General features: G+C 34.5%; 4 protein-coding genes across 5 annotated transcripts; 1 reads left to right on the forward strand and 3 right to left on the reverse strand.

Moving 5' to 3' along the window:
* Positions 1-459: 459 nt before the first annotated feature.
* On the reverse strand, positions 460-8,316 carry LOC112466848 (regulator of G-protein signaling 7-like). Of its 2 annotated transcripts, XM_025035184.1 has the most exons (16): positions 8,101-8,316; positions 7,834-8,009; positions 7,509-7,645; positions 7,184-7,417; positions 6,855-7,034; positions 3,741-3,982; positions 3,472-3,568; positions 3,221-3,271; positions 2,969-3,124; positions 2,480-2,703; positions 2,086-2,312; positions 1,705-1,818; positions 1,459-1,584; positions 1,112-1,298; positions 725-817; positions 460-626 (listed from the first exon to the last, which is right to left on the reverse strand). In XM_025035184.1, the coding sequence occupies exons 1-16, from the start codon at positions 8,101-8,103 to the stop codon at positions 561-563; spliced, it is 2,313 nt and encodes a 770-aa protein (XP_024890952.1). In that variant the 5' UTR covers positions 8,104-8,316; the 3' UTR covers positions 460-560. The 2 variants fall into 2 exon arrangements, with proteins under 2 accessions (XP_024890952.1, XP_024890951.1); XM_025035183.1 differs by lacking the exons at positions 460-626; positions 725-817; positions 1,112-1,298; ... (6 more) ...; positions 3,472-3,568; positions 3,741-3,982 and adding an exon at positions 6,209-6,324 and having other exon boundaries at positions 6,865-7,034; positions 8,101-8,310.
* A 963-nt stretch (positions 8,317-9,279) lies between these two features.
* LOC112466849 lies at positions 9,280-10,884 on the reverse strand. The gene is made up of 5 exons (XM_025035185.1): positions 10,801-10,884; positions 10,409-10,526; positions 9,956-10,088; positions 9,679-9,734; positions 9,280-9,479 (listed from the first exon to the last, which is right to left on the reverse strand). The coding sequence occupies exons 2-5, from the start codon at positions 10,481-10,483 to the stop codon at positions 9,348-9,350; spliced, it is 396 nt and encodes a 131-aa protein (XP_024890953.1). The 5' UTR covers positions 10,484-10,526; positions 10,801-10,884; the 3' UTR covers positions 9,280-9,347.
* Positions 10,885-11,150: 266 nt separating this feature from the next.
* On the forward strand, positions 11,151-12,491 carry LOC112466854 (nuclear cap-binding protein subunit 2). The gene is made up of 3 exons (XM_025035191.1): positions 11,151-11,372; positions 11,620-11,940; positions 12,027-12,491. Exons 1-3 carry the CDS (start codon positions 11,301-11,303, stop codon positions 12,129-12,131), a joined length of 498 nt encoding a protein of 165 aa, XP_024890959.1. The 5' UTR covers positions 11,151-11,300; the 3' UTR covers positions 12,132-12,491.
* Positions 12,244-14,530, reverse strand: LOC112466853. The gene is made up of 2 exons (XM_025035190.1): positions 14,419-14,530; positions 12,244-14,107 (listed from the first exon to the last, which is right to left on the reverse strand). Exons 1-2 carry the CDS (start codon positions 14,441-14,443, stop codon positions 12,732-12,734), a joined length of 1,401 nt encoding a protein of 466 aa, XP_024890958.1. The 5' UTR covers positions 14,444-14,530; the 3' UTR covers positions 12,244-12,731.
* Positions 14,531-14,867: the final 337 nt, after the last annotated feature.

Consider the following 14,867-nt stretch of genomic DNA (forward strand, 5'->3'; position numbering starts at 1 on the left):
TAAATCCTAACAAAATAAGTGTATACCTACGTGGATATATGTATAATGAAAATAAGATCTCTATACTTTTACGGCTGAATTTTTAAAATTTTTGCAATTAATTTTTGTTAGCAAAAGTTTGATAGCGCGTTATCTTTTTCCAAATTTTTAGATTTTTGATATTAAATATTTAGATAATTATACTTTAAATAAAAATGATGAGAAAGTTACAATTAAAAATTTATGATAATTAGATAAATCATAAATAATAGATACGAAATATTGGACGAATGCAATAATTGATTTGTAATCGATCTTTTATATATTATAATAGATTTGAAAAGCGTACGATTCCTCGATGAAATTTTAAGCAATCTTAGTTGTTGTATATAATAACCGATATAAAATATTCAATTAATTATAGATGTGTCGATAATGTAAGAAAAAGTCAAATAGAAAATATCTCTTACAATTCAAATTTCTCTTGTCAGTTTTGTGCAGTTTTTGACGGAAACAAAAGAAGAAGCGGAGTAGCAAGTAGAGATGTAAGATTATTATAATAAGTGCTAGAAAGTGGCAGGTTACGAAGTTGCTGTGTCTCTTCGTCCTGTGAAGGAAACGATAGAGCGAATGCCTTTTACGGAAGTCTGAAATGTTAAGAACACAGTAGATCTTGTTAATCATATGATTTAAGTAATAATGACACATTTCAAATTATCGCAACGATCTCACGAAGAGGAATTACCTTTTTTTTGGATCCATTGAGAAAGTCCTTGTACATTTCCGAGCGTAAATATCTCGAGTAGCTGTCACTTTTCATTAGATGATATACATGCGCCTGGAAAATAACAATATAGAGAAAGTTAAAATATGAAATATATTGTTTATTAAACATCATATATTTGACTTTGTATAATAATATAAATCAATTCACAAGAAATAAATCGTTAATCTTGTTTAATACTCCTTTTGAACGATCTGTTTCACAAGTAGTTATATTCTTATCTTTAATAAAAAAATAAATAAAGTTTAATAACTTTTTAAATTTTTATTTTTTAATTGGTTTTATTGTTTTATTCTTCTATTATATATGATATATCTAATCAAATAATTAAATAACTTAAATTTATACCGCAGCAACGTCGAAGCACCATCGGTCTGGGTTTTCGAGACTTTTTTTGGTAACCTCGTAAGACCGAGAATCGACATTGATGGGACAACTGGCATCCGTGTCCAAAAATTCACGCCATATCTCTTCGACTTTCATCTGGACGTCTTTCTGCGGTAAAGTTTTCAATTCCTGAACGGTTTCCCAAAATCTGCACATATCATAAATGATCTCGTCTCCCTGATGTAAATTCAACATCGTATTACGTGTGTAGATAGATAGTATATAAAAGTGTAAATAATACGAGTATGAAATAGTAACGTTTGTAGCTGAAGAAAAAGAAAAACTTACGCGAGAGTTGTTATACATACTTGAGATTTTCGCCGCTAAATTCCTTATCTAAAAAGCGTATAAATTGTTCTCTACCAACGGGATCTTGTAAGAGTTCTTGAAGACTGAACGCCCACCTCTTTACTCTTCTCATAGGTATTTCTTTCCTACATATTCGTAAATATATAAATATGCGTGGAAAAACATATAGGTAACACATAACGTCTGGATGAAATTTACCACAACTAATGCGAGAATTTTTTTCTCTTTATAATAACGATACTTACGCTAATTTCTCCTGCTCCCACATTTCCGGGCTGTCGGTTATCCATGGATTTGTGAGCTCGGGTAGGGTGAAAAAGGGATCGTACTCCATGTATTGTTCAAAGTACCCAATCAAACTAAAAATATCACAAATATCGATTAGCCTATAAACGCATATAATATACACATTTAGCGAAGCTTAAATAAATTGTACTATTATATCATCGGACAACATGGAACAAAATCTGGAACGGACACACATTTTACTTTCGCTATTTTATACATGGAAATATTTAACCGAGTTAAATCTCGATTGACTTTAACAAATGTTAATACAATAATGTTCCTAAATATATAATATCCCTCGGTTTATTTGGCTAAAACAGATAACTCTATTGACATACGCTTCGGCTACTTTCGAGACCTTGATGACGGGCTTGTGCAGTCTGTCTTTCAGAGTTTCGATCTCCTTCTGCAAAAATTCTATCGATGTGGTCGCACTCGTTTCTGCAGACGGCGATATTTTGCCACCGGCGACGCCCAGTTGCAAATGCTTACTTGGTTGTACGACAGATTTATTACTACGACAAGCTTTCTTAATATCCAGCTCCGTCGTGTTTACGCATCCGGGCTGAAATGTAATTTAATTGACAACCGATATTTCTCTGATAAAAATCTTCCTCTCACTTTTCCCTATTTATAATACAAAAATTCTTGTCCTGATATTTTATCAATGAGAAAACATATATGTAAATGTTCTGTATTTTTATCTATTATTCTAACGTAATAAGAATTTACCATTGGCCGATGTACATCCCAGAAGGCTCTTTCTTGGCTATCCAAGACTTTTCTTTCTAATTTATCTCTTTTCTTGTCAACTTTACTTTGCGCTTCTGCCTGCATAAAAATAAATTCCCATTTTCGCGAAAACATCTTTTGCAATCGAGCCAGATTCTCCGCCTCGTAATCCGCCAATTCCAATCGCGTTTTATTCTGCATCGTCCTTTTGCATAAATAGACAGCTGTAACATTTAACGTAGTAACGCACCAACGGATATATATATCATGATATAGTTACGAAAATATGACACGTATATACAAAGTTTGATATAAATCGCTAAAATTGATAATAAAGTAATACTACGTTTCTTCCTGATCAATTACTTTTTAGCAAGTTGGCAAACAAGAATAATTTTTATAATTATTAAATATATTGCTAATTAAATCATTTGCATCTACGATACAAGTGACAAATTAAATTACACTAACGATAATATTAATATTTACCGTAATCAGTGTTCTCAGGTTCCCAACAATTCGATGGCCAAAAATACGGTGTTTGAAACCTGTAGAATGTGTTGTCGTTCTTTACGGTAAGGCAGTGGTCGTCGATAGGAAAAAAATAACCATGGGATGCCATAAGATGAGCCACGTGAAGAGCCTCTGAATTAACATACCAATATACTACACGTTTCAGATTCATATTAATCACGGATAGAATCTAAGAATTAACATAAATTAAGAAAATAGATCTTCTACCTTGATCATCGATATCCATGCTCTTCATCATCCATGCTATAAGATCTGCACCTGGAATATTATATATCAATTATATATAATTATTTTCTTCGTTAAATCTTCGTTTAAGGTCGCTCGGCCTAAATTTATGACCTCAGAGAGGCTTGCATAAGAAAATTCCATTTTCCGTACATTTCTTTTTAAGCTTAACTTTAAATTGACAATAAAAGATCGTGCTTATGACGTTAAAACACAAGTATCTCCGCCTTTACCTGTAAAAACAGACGGCGTCTTCGTCATGAAGGTCTTAACTGTTTTTACGGGCACACCGGTGAATTCGTCCAACATCTTTTCCACAATCGACTCCATCTAAAAAGTAACATAGTAATTATTTTATGTAAAATAACGAAAGCAATGTCGTTTGGTTTGAAAAATAAATTAAAAGTAAAACATGCAGTTGAAATTAATTTAAATTATTACACTGAAGTCGAACAGGGTATAATTCTAACATTAAACCCTTCGTTTTTATTCGCGATAATACCTTTTTGTAAACAAGGTAATTAGGGGTGTCTTCGGCGCAAGAGGCAGTGACGTTGTGCGTGGGGGTATTGGGGGACAAATCCGGGGAATCGTTCGCACGATCGTCCTCATTTCCTTTATCCACATCTTCAACATGCTCGGGCGCCTTCTTGCTGCTGCTACTGCTGCTACTTTTCTCTATTGGTTTTCGGCGGCAAGCCGATTTTTCGGAGTTCATAGTTACCATATCCACTCTACGTGAAAAACACAACGATTTTTTTGTACAACGTTAACACGTTAAGGACGTTGCGATAAATAGAACGAATAGAATAAATCTGAATAATTAAAGATCGTAATCGCAATGTAATAAGATTGAATTAAGTTTTATGACGGAAAGAGTTTTACAAGTAATTAAATTTATTCGATCACGCTTGAAGATCAGTAAAAAATCCAGGCTTCGAAAAGAATCGAAGATTTTAACATTAAAACTCTCAAGTCTTTTATTTTACGCTAGATCTGGCGTTAGATTTTTTTTCAGATCAATGATATATAAAATTTAGCGCGATACCGCGTTTGTCGAACACACGATATTGCAGAAAGGCCTCGAGATATCTTAATATATTCTTGCGCAATTTTTCTCGCGTGAGCAAAGTTTCCACGACATCGATCCCAGCGACCAATTATCTAATTACGATATAAAATGTTTGTCCGCGGCAGACCTGACGGACCGTTTTTTCACACATGGATACTTCCAATTTCCAGTAGATTTTTTTTCCCCAACGAGAATATCAAAGGACAGATAGAGTTCTTGAGATATAAAACAATATCATCCGAGATTGGCACATGAGACAACATCTATCGCTACGGCCTATTTCACAGCCCACAACCCCCCCCCCCCCGCCCCCTCTTCCCTATCGCCGGATACTCGGCGATGGGAGGGTGATTGCGAAGAGGATATCGGTAAGGATATTGTCACCCAACACGTCAATCTCGATGCCGAATAGAAACGCGAAGAGATTAAATAACGAAAGCAAATCGCGCACGAATTCTCGCACCGTTTCGCTATTATACAAATAATATTACCGATATGCTTCATTATAAATTGTAGTTATTAAAAAATGAAAATATTATTGACAGAAATATTTTCTTAAATCTAATAATAATATATCGTATTAAAAGAAATATCCGGGATCGATACTGCTTTTTTATATTTAGCTGGAAAACCTACCTGAATTGTAAAACACCTCGATCCGCCAAGCTGTTCTTAAATCGCGCGAAATTCACGTACTGCCTAGCACGAGATTTATCGACGCGTCATCATCCCTCGTCATATTCGTATAATAAACACCGTAAATTCATGTGATATTTCTTAAAAAAATTTTCGATCTTTTTGCTCGGAGAACGACGACGATCAACGAGAGTACATCGAGTTTGCAGCATCCGCCTGTCGGGGATGTACGCGGGCGTCGAGCGACGGCGACGGCAACCCTTTCACTGTGCGTCACACAACACGGAGCACCCTCGTTGGAAAATAACGATAAACGAGCATCATATTTGCATCCAAGACCGATCGAGGAGCCTCCCGAACGAATCTGAGCGAACGTACTCCAAATTCATATCTCTCGACACTTGGTAGAGAAGCGGACGCTTCGGGCTCGCACTAATCATCGACTTTCACATCCCGGATAACGACACAAAGAGAGACAGAGACAGAGAGAGAGGGGGAGAGAGAAAGAGGAGAGAGGGAGAATGGAGAGAGAGAGAAAGAGCAATTTACGATATAATCGCACCTCACCAACGGTAGTTCGCGTGTTGACCCGTGCGAGGAACAGGTCAAGATAGTAGGGGGGTAAAAGTGTGCGCGCGCGCCCCTTTCATGATCTACGCAGCGGTTTGTGTTTCCTAAGGGCGCACATTAGATTGACTATCCTCATGCCGAGGCTGCAAGTGCGCAGGTTTCGAGTGCCGTTTTGGTCTTGTGCCAGAGTGAGAATCGAAATCCCGTACAGTTGAGCGGCGAGCCGGGAATAACCAGTCGATAAAACGAGACGCGGCTGCGCCCCGCGCGCCGAATCGTAATGTCGCGCTGAAAGCGTACATACGTCTCAATTTTCAATTTCCACTTGGAGAGATTCGTATTTTAACAATCAATAATGTAGACTGTAGATGAGTAAATCAGTTTGAAAACATGGAATTTCAAATAATGCAACCTCCTTCTTGATCATGTTCTCCTGATACTTTATCTGATTTTCAAGATTCTTGATTTTTGCGATTCAAAATTCCGAATTCTCGGAACCGCAATTCTTAAAAATTAGGAGAATTCTTGGAATTTTAAATAATAGAACCTCCTAGCTGATTATGTTTTCCTGAGACTTGATCGATTTCTGCAAATTTAAATTTTTATGTACATTAAAATACCCAAAAAGAAATTCTGAGAATTGTTTCATATATTGTGATGTACTTAGGATTTATTATTCAAATAATACACGATTCTTTCTCCAAAATGTTATTAATAGAACTTTTGTACATTTTTACTACATTGCGCTATTATTATCGCCAAACGCCTAATCTTGCTTAGTGTCTAATTTAGCTGTCGATTGATTTTCCTGAAACATATAAATGGCAAAAGATAAATATAATATCTATAAACATTGAAAATTGACGTTCAGAATAAAGTAAGATTATTACACAAGCAAGCAAGACAAAAATTGTCAGTAAGAAATATAATAGGAAAAAACGAGCATAGGCACCTAAATTTGCTTTCATTCAAACCAACTTCTTCGCGAGCGTACTTCTGTATTTTTATCTGTCAAAGGCGCGGATGGTGTTTCAATGATCGGTTCAGAGATTTCTTCAGTGTTACGAAATGTTACATGTTTTGTTTTATCTCCATCGATGTTTGCATAAACTAAATGCATAACAATTTTTTAAGAGAAGATACTCGTGATAATATTTCGTAATATATCAGCAATACGGTCGCAACATATAAATTATTTTTGTAGCATGTATTTGTTTCCTATTTGATTTTTTAACATATTTATTTGGATAATCAACACTTAAAAGCAAGAGATTCTGATAGCACAATTAAGCAATGCAGGTATGAGGGAGGGACGATGCAATAGAGAAATTTCTTCGTTGCATCCTACCTCCTTGTTACCGCTTAAAGATGCGTATGTATTCTGTGCGAAGCTACCAACAGCGGTAGCCACTGCTGAACCTGTGACAATCGTTAAATCTGCAAATTCTGAAAAAGATGTTGGCATTTTCGGCATTTCCGGTATTGTGATTTGCAGCTGTCGATTGTCACCCGGTTTGACTGAAATTATTTAGAATAAACCATCGATATATATATCCATGTATCATTGACAATCGTGTCCCGTCTTCACTTTTTTAAAAGCTAGTTTCAACGTACATTTATTATTTATACAAAAACCATTTGCTAAAAATAATTTAATTGTTTCTTACCGCCATAAATAAAATTATAGCCGACGTTCACGTAATGTTTAGCCATGTCGAATCCCTCTTCTGCCTTCTTCGGATAACAGATAGCTGCTATAGAAAGAGCACCCGCGCTAGAATATACTATTCGTTTGAATTTGCGTCCTCTAAGTCCAAGCACTAACCCAGCTATTCCACCAATAGCGATAGCGCCCATTCGTGGCATAACGTTACTTTCCTCACGTAGATAATCTAAAAGAGCTGCAAAAAAAAGATAATTAAATTAAATTACTATCGTACGACAATATAATTCTATAAAGCACGTTTAAATGTATGCTTAGCTAACACTCACATCTGCTGTGTTCAAAACCAATGTCGATGGTATCCGAAACGACGCCAGTGTAATGTTGATATTCTGATGCAACTGCTTGAATCGACTTGCGAATTTTAGATACGTTCTGCTCCAGGACTGAGGGTGAACATTCTGTACTGTAAAATTAACAATAAACATTATATAAAATAAGTGATAGAAATGTCAATTCCAATATGTGCTTTTGGTAAGGAATACTCAGTTACACTTTCTGCTTCTCTAACAGTTTATCACAAGATTTCTTAATTGTGAGTTAAATCTCTTGTCTGCGACATAATAGTTATAATTGGAATTACTTGCGCTTTACCATGGGATCTGTTTAGCGTAATCGTCTTCAAAGGTATAAATAGGTAGTTCGGATGGGCGAATTAGTTTCTTGACTCCCGGATCGTTACTGTACGACATTCCGTCTTCTGACGGATTTGCTGGTTTCACCGCGGGTACCGCACATAGCCCGCATGGCATTAAGATTTTCTTGAAAAACTTGACACATAAACAAATATGTTTAGTATTAGTTACCAATCATTTCACATATAGGCTTACAACATACAAATTTATGTAATTACATAATTACCATTGCTTGAGTTTCTCGTGAAAACTTGATATATAAATTATGGTATATAAATTATGTGAAAATTTAGTACATAAATGGTGTCTGTTATATTACGGCTCGTCGTGCATTAATGAATTATATAAAAACTCATAAAGTTTTACAAAATTGTCAACTATAATCTGTTAGCAGAAGACGTAACCCGCAAACTAACCATAACCATATTCGAGAATAAAAGCTAAGACAACTCAATACCTAGAGCTGCGTTCCATATGTCCTAGTTTTAATTCAAAATTTTGACAATATACGATAAAATCTTTTCTATTGCATACGTTTTTTTTTTTAAATTAGAGATTTTTGTCGAATTTTTTTTTATTTTGCACTCATTTTATTTTTATAGACTTACAGAAATATCAGCCTTATTGTCATAAGAATATGTATGCCCCTAAAGATAGAAAATCTTTAAAAAAGTATCAGACGTATGAACAATTGCATTAAAAAATGTGCATTTAATTTTGGAATATGACGAGGCAGAAATTTGCACTGCCATCTTCAAAAATTGTCTACGCAAACAAAAGAAAGAGATTTTCTTTCAATTAAATTTATGTAAGTTTTATAAAAATTGACTTTTCTCCCAATTATGTAAATTTTAATTTTACATTTCGAAGTTTGCATTACGCAAAATATTATTTTACAATTAGTTGATATTTCTAAAAACGCTATTTCTCAAAGTAATGCTCTCTATCGAATATATCTGAATAAAAAATTTTGAGTTCTCTGTACGATCATGAAGCCTTTACATTAAAATCGAAAGATAGCTAAGGTTATTATATTTCTTTTTCATACTTTAATACCGGTTCTACCCAGCTCTACCAAAGAACCCGGCTGATACTCGTCGCAACGATGAACGGGTTCTCTGCAAGTTATATCTTTACCAAATACGTTCCCAATAGTGAATTCCAGGATTTTGTGTACAACATCATTCATACCGTCGTGTTTTAGAATAAAAGATTGCAACTCTTGTATTTTTATGTGTTCTGAAACTCAAACGTTCGGTTGTGCCTACAATCCTACATATCAAGGTTTAGCTTCGTTTCTTTTTTCCAAATTATGCCGAATTCAGACCGCATCCTATGACTGTTGATTAAAGAATATAGCCTAACATAAGTAATCTTTAATTCTAATTACAAAATACACATTCGATATGTTTCAGTTATGGCATTTTATCCGAATTTATTGTAACAAATAATACATTATATTAACGCTTTTCTTTATGTATTTGTGTTGGCATTAGGTCCACGTCGGCGGCCGAAGGTTTGGACGACGTTGACAAACCTACGATTGTATTGAATACGTCGTTTAGCACGGCCAGTCTTCTTTTTGCTCTTTTCTTGCTTTTCAACCTAGTAACATACATTAATACATTAATAAAAACCTGCATCATATTTTACATTTAATTTATAAAACTAAAGTTTCAAAACTCATTTTGTTTAAAACAGAGACATATTTAATATATTTATATAAATTTTCTTATTTATAAATAACAATAAGCCCAGAGAATAAATTCAATTAAATAATGAAGAATGCAGCGCATCTCTTTACCTTAGGTGTCTGAGCCTTTACTTTGCCAGCGCGCGCCAAAGAACCATGAACCTTTCCTAAAAAAAAGAATAAGAAAAACAGTTATTTCATAACCAATCTGCAGTTTCTTGCGCTTCATGCCTTCATAAATATAATATTATTTGAGAATTAAAGGATTTTTCTCAAATATATAACAAATACGATCGGCAGTTTTGATTGATTACATATAAAATATTTAAAATATCTTTTAATATGCTATGCTAAATTTGTGTATTTTATTTTCTACGTGTTAACTTACCTCCCAGTAAGGGTACAGTCAACTCGAGTACATTCGATGGAAGTTCATTTACGCAAGTTTCATCCACTAGTAAACTTCCGTTGCAATAAAGGCTGAATTCGTTTTCAATACCTTGCAGACAGGCAATTTTTTCCTATAAACAAACCAATCGTTGTAGTATATATATTCTAAATGTTTTTTCTTTTCAATATTCTTTATTAGGTAATTTCCTCTAAAAGACTATTATAAAATAAAAATCATATTGTAGTAAACTTATCAACAGTGAAAGTTAAAAACAACTTTCTCTTTCACATAAATTTACACATTATTTTTGCATTAATGCTCCTTCTAGCATTATAAAGTAAACAAATGCTAGTTTATCATTTTAATGCTACATCCTTGGACGTTATAGACAAATTCAGATATCAAGTTTGATATATGCTAAAATAATATTATTAAAAAAAAAAACAATACCTTTATATTTTGTATCTTCGCATTGTCTTCACATTCGACGATAGTCGTTTCCTGCCCACGAATTTGCAGCTGCATGATGCTCGTATGTGCGATACTTTCAGAGGTATACACCAAAAGCCTGCGATATACGAGTTCGAATAATTAAAAACTATTATTTTAATATTCAGCTGAAGGAAGAAAATCGTATAAATGGCGGAAGGCACGCGAGCACCCTGTTTTTAGGTTAAGAATTCATGGGCATATGCTGAACGACTCTTTGGGATTATGAAGCTTTCAATACAAAGTATTTAATGACGAATCGTTAACGCGCAAATGTCTACGGAGCACTACGCGATTTCTAATCACCGTTTCGCACACGATCGTTCGATATATTAAATATAAATTGCACTCACCTTGCCAAACACGCACGCGACGGAATCCAACAATGGAGAGAAGTGGAGTGGGGAGACACCGGGGAGACGGGAGACTGGAGAGAAGCTTCTTCCTGTTTCTCGAATGTAGACAGTTGTCAAAATGGCTGCCAAGAACCAATCGTCTATCACCGTATTATCACATTTTCCAAAAGCTAAACGTCGATTGGTCACTGGGATTTCGGCGCGTTCCGAAACTCATCGGAGAAGATGTTGCAAAAGTCCCTTGTTGCGTTCACGGCGCGAGGCGGGGGGATCAAGTCTGGTAATTAATTTTTCTTTTATTGGTATAGTTATTTGGTATTTTCGGAAGACCCTGCCCTTGAGTTTCAATACTTTCAATTCGGTAAATTCGGTTTCTGGGATCGCTCTCTTGTTCTCGTTGACTCTCGCTTTTTTCAGCTCTTTCTACGGATGCGTTAATATTGTGACAGATATATTGACTCCTACTAGTGCGAAATTAAACTAATTAGCATTGGAAAATGTCGGTCAAACTAAGTACAAATACTTCGCCGTCAGTTGAATTAAGCTCCTACCGTGATCAACATTTTAAGGTTCTTTTTTTTACAGTTAACCTTAAACTATCTAGTGAATAATTTCAATCTTATTTTCATTACATTTTATTCTTTTGTTACATTTTTGCGCAGATTGGAATTTTAAATTCTAATTATTGTAATTATGTATTGTCGTAGTCAACACTTGAAAGGATTGGAATCAGTGTAGTTACATGCAATTGTATGTGTTTCTGATGTGTGCAGTTTTTAACTTTACGAATAACCGTTCCTTTTTATCCGCATGTAGGGTACGAGAGCCGAGCAGGACAGACTTTTAAGGAATTCCACTACTTTGTACGTGGGCAACCTATCTTTTTATACCACCGAAGAACAGATATACGAATTGTTTTCCAAATGTGGCGACATCAGGCGTATCATTATGGGCCTTGATAAATACAAGAAAACGCCGTGCGGTTTCTGCTTCGTTGAATATTATCTAAGAGGCGACGCTGAGAATTGTATGAGATACGTAAATGGTACTCGTTTAGACGATAGAATAATCAGGACCGACTGGGATGCTGGCTTTATCGAAGGTAGACAGTACGGTCGTGGCAAGACTGGAGGACAAGTAATTATCCTTTAACATTTTAATTAATATCTTATTAATTTAGGCACAAGGTATGAGATGTTATGTGATGTTATTTTATTTTCTAGGTGAGAGATGAATATCGATCAGACTTTGATAGCGGACGAGGTGGTTATGGTAAAATAATACAACAGAAAGTAACGCCTGTCTCTGACGGTGGATTTGGTCGGTGAAATTATGGAATATGAGAGGCTGTGTATGAATGGCCATACACGTGCAAGTGTTCAACCTGTATCTCATTGATTATTTATATGTGACTGAAGTAATTACTTTTAAGTGTAAATATAAATGTTTAAATAAGTTTATTCTAAGGAGTAATGAATGTAGGAAGAACGATTCATACATACATAAAAAAGTTTTGATACTTGGACGAACATGTTTCGCATCATGTTAGAACCGAGAAAATTGTAGATTTATGAACTTGTTTAATTCTTGAATGTAATCATTCACACCATTTTTTTGCTCGTTGAATGAATTAATGTAACGAATCTTGGAAATACGAGAAAAATAAAACGCATTCTTTATAAAATAAATATTATTTTTTAATCAATTTAACATTTGTTGTGTATTCAATTGTTATGCAAATATTATGTAGAAAGTAATAGGCAAAAATAAAAAAAATTAACAAATAGTTCATCGTGAGATTTCTGAATTTAACTTGTTACATTTTGTATTTCTATAAATAATAAATATGTTGGTAATAAAACTTACAAAAAAATAAGATATACGTACATGCTATTAAAATATAAATCTTTGAGACTCTAAATCACATATTAATGCTTATCATTATCGTTAATATTTGTTTTATTTCTTTTAGAATTAGATTTTGATCTCGTGGTGGCAACAATATCCTCATCGTTGCTATTTTTCTGAGATAATTTTTGCTTGATCAAGCTTATAAAATCTGTGTCATTTCTGTTGCAATTTTTTAACTTATGGATTTCTAGACTTTTGCGAGTAATTGTTGAAGATGTACGTTTTTCATTATTTGCCAAATTGACTGCATTATTTTCGTGGTTTAAGGTACTGTTAATTACAATAGTGCGACTTCTTTTTTCTTTTCTACTAATATCAGAGATTTCTTCAGTTTCTGGCCTATTAACAATCATTTCATCACTAACATCAGAATCTACAAACTTTTCCGTTTCTTTCACATTTTTCTCAGTTTTTTCTACAGTTTCGTTGAACGATACTCGACTCTTAATTTCTTGACTGTACATTTCTTTATTGAGAAGCGTATTCTCATCTTCATCATCTTTTTCGTGATTAAATTTTTCTACTAGAAATTCTGCTGTATGAATTGGAGCAATATCTTCCTCCGATACATCCAGACCAAGCGTGTTCTTGTTAACGACTCGACCTCCATGCAGAAAAGTAGAGATGTTTTTACGCCGCCACATTTTGGAAGTGCTGGGTATAACTTGCTTGCTTCCCTCAAAGCAGAATTCCTTCACGTTGACGTTGGTAATTTCGCCTTTCAAAAAATGCAGATACTTGTTTAATGCCGTGTGAAAATGCAGCTTGTCCACCATTCTGGGAAAATTTGCACATCGTGCGCTGCTCGACGGTGTTACCCAGATTGCGGTGTCGCCAATGCGCTCCGGTTGTAATCCAAAATGAAGTTTGGATTTAGTAGCAAATGTGATGTTAGCGAATACTTCGTAGATGCATTTACCGTTGAACACCGCAATTCTGGGTTTGTATAATCTTAATTTCTCTTCCACCACTTTGGCACCTTCCTTGAGTTCTGCTCGCTTGAGTTCTACGGCAGATCTAGTGGGACGTGCTACGATATTTGTCAAGCCAATACTGTATTGCAAGAGTTTGTAATCCTCTTCGAAGCTGACAAGTCTCGGTGTTAGGCCAGACTCGTGTAGAAGCTTGTAGAAATGATTACCGGGACCTGCATAATATCTACCACGGTGCGCCGCCGTTAAACTCGGATTGATTCCGACAAACACTATATCCAGATTCATCTCCAGATAATCCTCCAACGTATATAATTTTTGCACTTCCTCTTCCGACAATCCATCGAATCTGTCTATCTTTTTCTTGGGTCGTTCTGAAACTTCTGATGGCCTTCTTTTGAGCTTGGTCAAGTCAAGAGGCATGGTATCCACACAACGAGGAGATACATGCAGGAATCGATCTGTAAATTTTCGTATCCCTGATGTTAAGAAGTTTGATTATAAACATTTCTTTATTAGCAAGTAAAGTTTTATTTATAAGTTCTATTTATAATGAAGTTTAAGATGAAAGTATTTAATTGCGAAGCCATACTTATAATAATCGAAATAATCGATATTCAGTGTCACTTTTTAATTTAAAAAGAATTGTTTCATACTTTTTTGAAAAAAGTTAACTGATGTTTTACAATCAAACGAATATTCTTGATGAAAGAATGAAAAAAATGTGCGATAAATACGCGTACTCCTTGATATAAATCTTTTTAAAACTCACATATTTTATGTATCTCGAGAAACATTCCGTTCCATTTTTTTCATAATTTCGATTGAATACAGTAACCTAACCTTATAATATTTTGTTAGGACACAAGTAAATGTATCACAAGGTCGGCAAGTAAATACGAAGACGACTACATATGAATACAAATGTGAGAGCGCCCTCATTTAGTCGGAACATTGATAATATCAGAATATGTTATCGATATTATCGGTTTTGGGTAAAGAGGAAACTAAATCATTAATTTATTACTGCAATATAAGAATAACGCTCGAATAATCTTTTATAGCGAGAAATTCCTAATTTTTCGTAATAAATTTGAAAGTTGAGAAATAAAAAAACATTTTTTGTAATAATTTCACGTAAAATAAAAGAGAACACAATGTCATACGTTATCATGAATATAAAAGTGAAATATGATAGGTGCTTTCCATTTACATCAAAGC

Source organism: Temnothorax curvispinosus, unplaced genomic scaffold, assembly GCF_003070985.1.
Source record: "Temnothorax curvispinosus isolate PA1 unplaced genomic scaffold, ASM307098v1 QBEX01016605.1, whole genome shotgun sequence".
NCBI classification, from domain to species: domain Eukaryota; kingdom Metazoa; phylum Arthropoda; class Insecta; order Hymenoptera; family Formicidae; genus Temnothorax; species Temnothorax curvispinosus.

Coding starts and splice junctions, on each gene's coding strand:
- LOC112466853 (XM_025035190.1), bottom strand. CDS start 14,443: ATGTTTCTCGAGATACATAAAATAT. Junction 14,108..14,418: donor TCTCGAGATACATAAAATAT/GTGAGTTTTAAA, acceptor GAAAATTTACAG/ATCGATTCCTGCATGTATCT.
- LOC112466849 (XM_025035185.1), bottom strand. CDS start 10,483: ATGCAGCTGCAAATTCGTGGGCAGGAAACGACTATCGTCGAATGTGAA. Junction 10,089..10,408: donor CGAAGATACAAAATATAAAG/GTATTGTTTTTT, acceptor GTTTGTTTATAG/GAAAAAATTGCCTGTCTGCA. Junction 9,735..9,955: donor GACTGTACCCTTACTGGGAG/GTAAGTTAACAC, acceptor TCTTTTTTTTAG/GAAAGGTTCATGGTTCTTTG.
- LOC112466848 (XM_025035184.1), bottom strand. Junction 3,569..3,740: donor ATTACCTTGTTTACAAAAAG/GTATTATCGCGA, acceptor GTTACTTTTTAG/ATGGAGTCGATTGTGGAAAA. Junction 3,272..3,471: donor GACGCCGTCTGTTTTTACAG/GTAAAGGCGGAG, acceptor ATAATATTCCAG/GTGCAGATCTTATAGCATGG.
- LOC112466854 (XM_025035191.1), top strand. CDS start 11,301: ATGTCGGTCAAACTAAGTACAAATACTTCGCCGTCAGTTGAATTAAGC. Junction 11,373..11,619: donor ACCGTGATCAACATTTTAAG/GTTCTTTTTTTT, acceptor ATCCGCATGTAG/GGTACGAGAGCCGAGCAGGA. Junction 11,941..12,026: donor GTGGCAAGACTGGAGGACAA/GTAATTATCCTT, acceptor TTTATTTTCTAG/GTGAGAGATGAATATCGATC.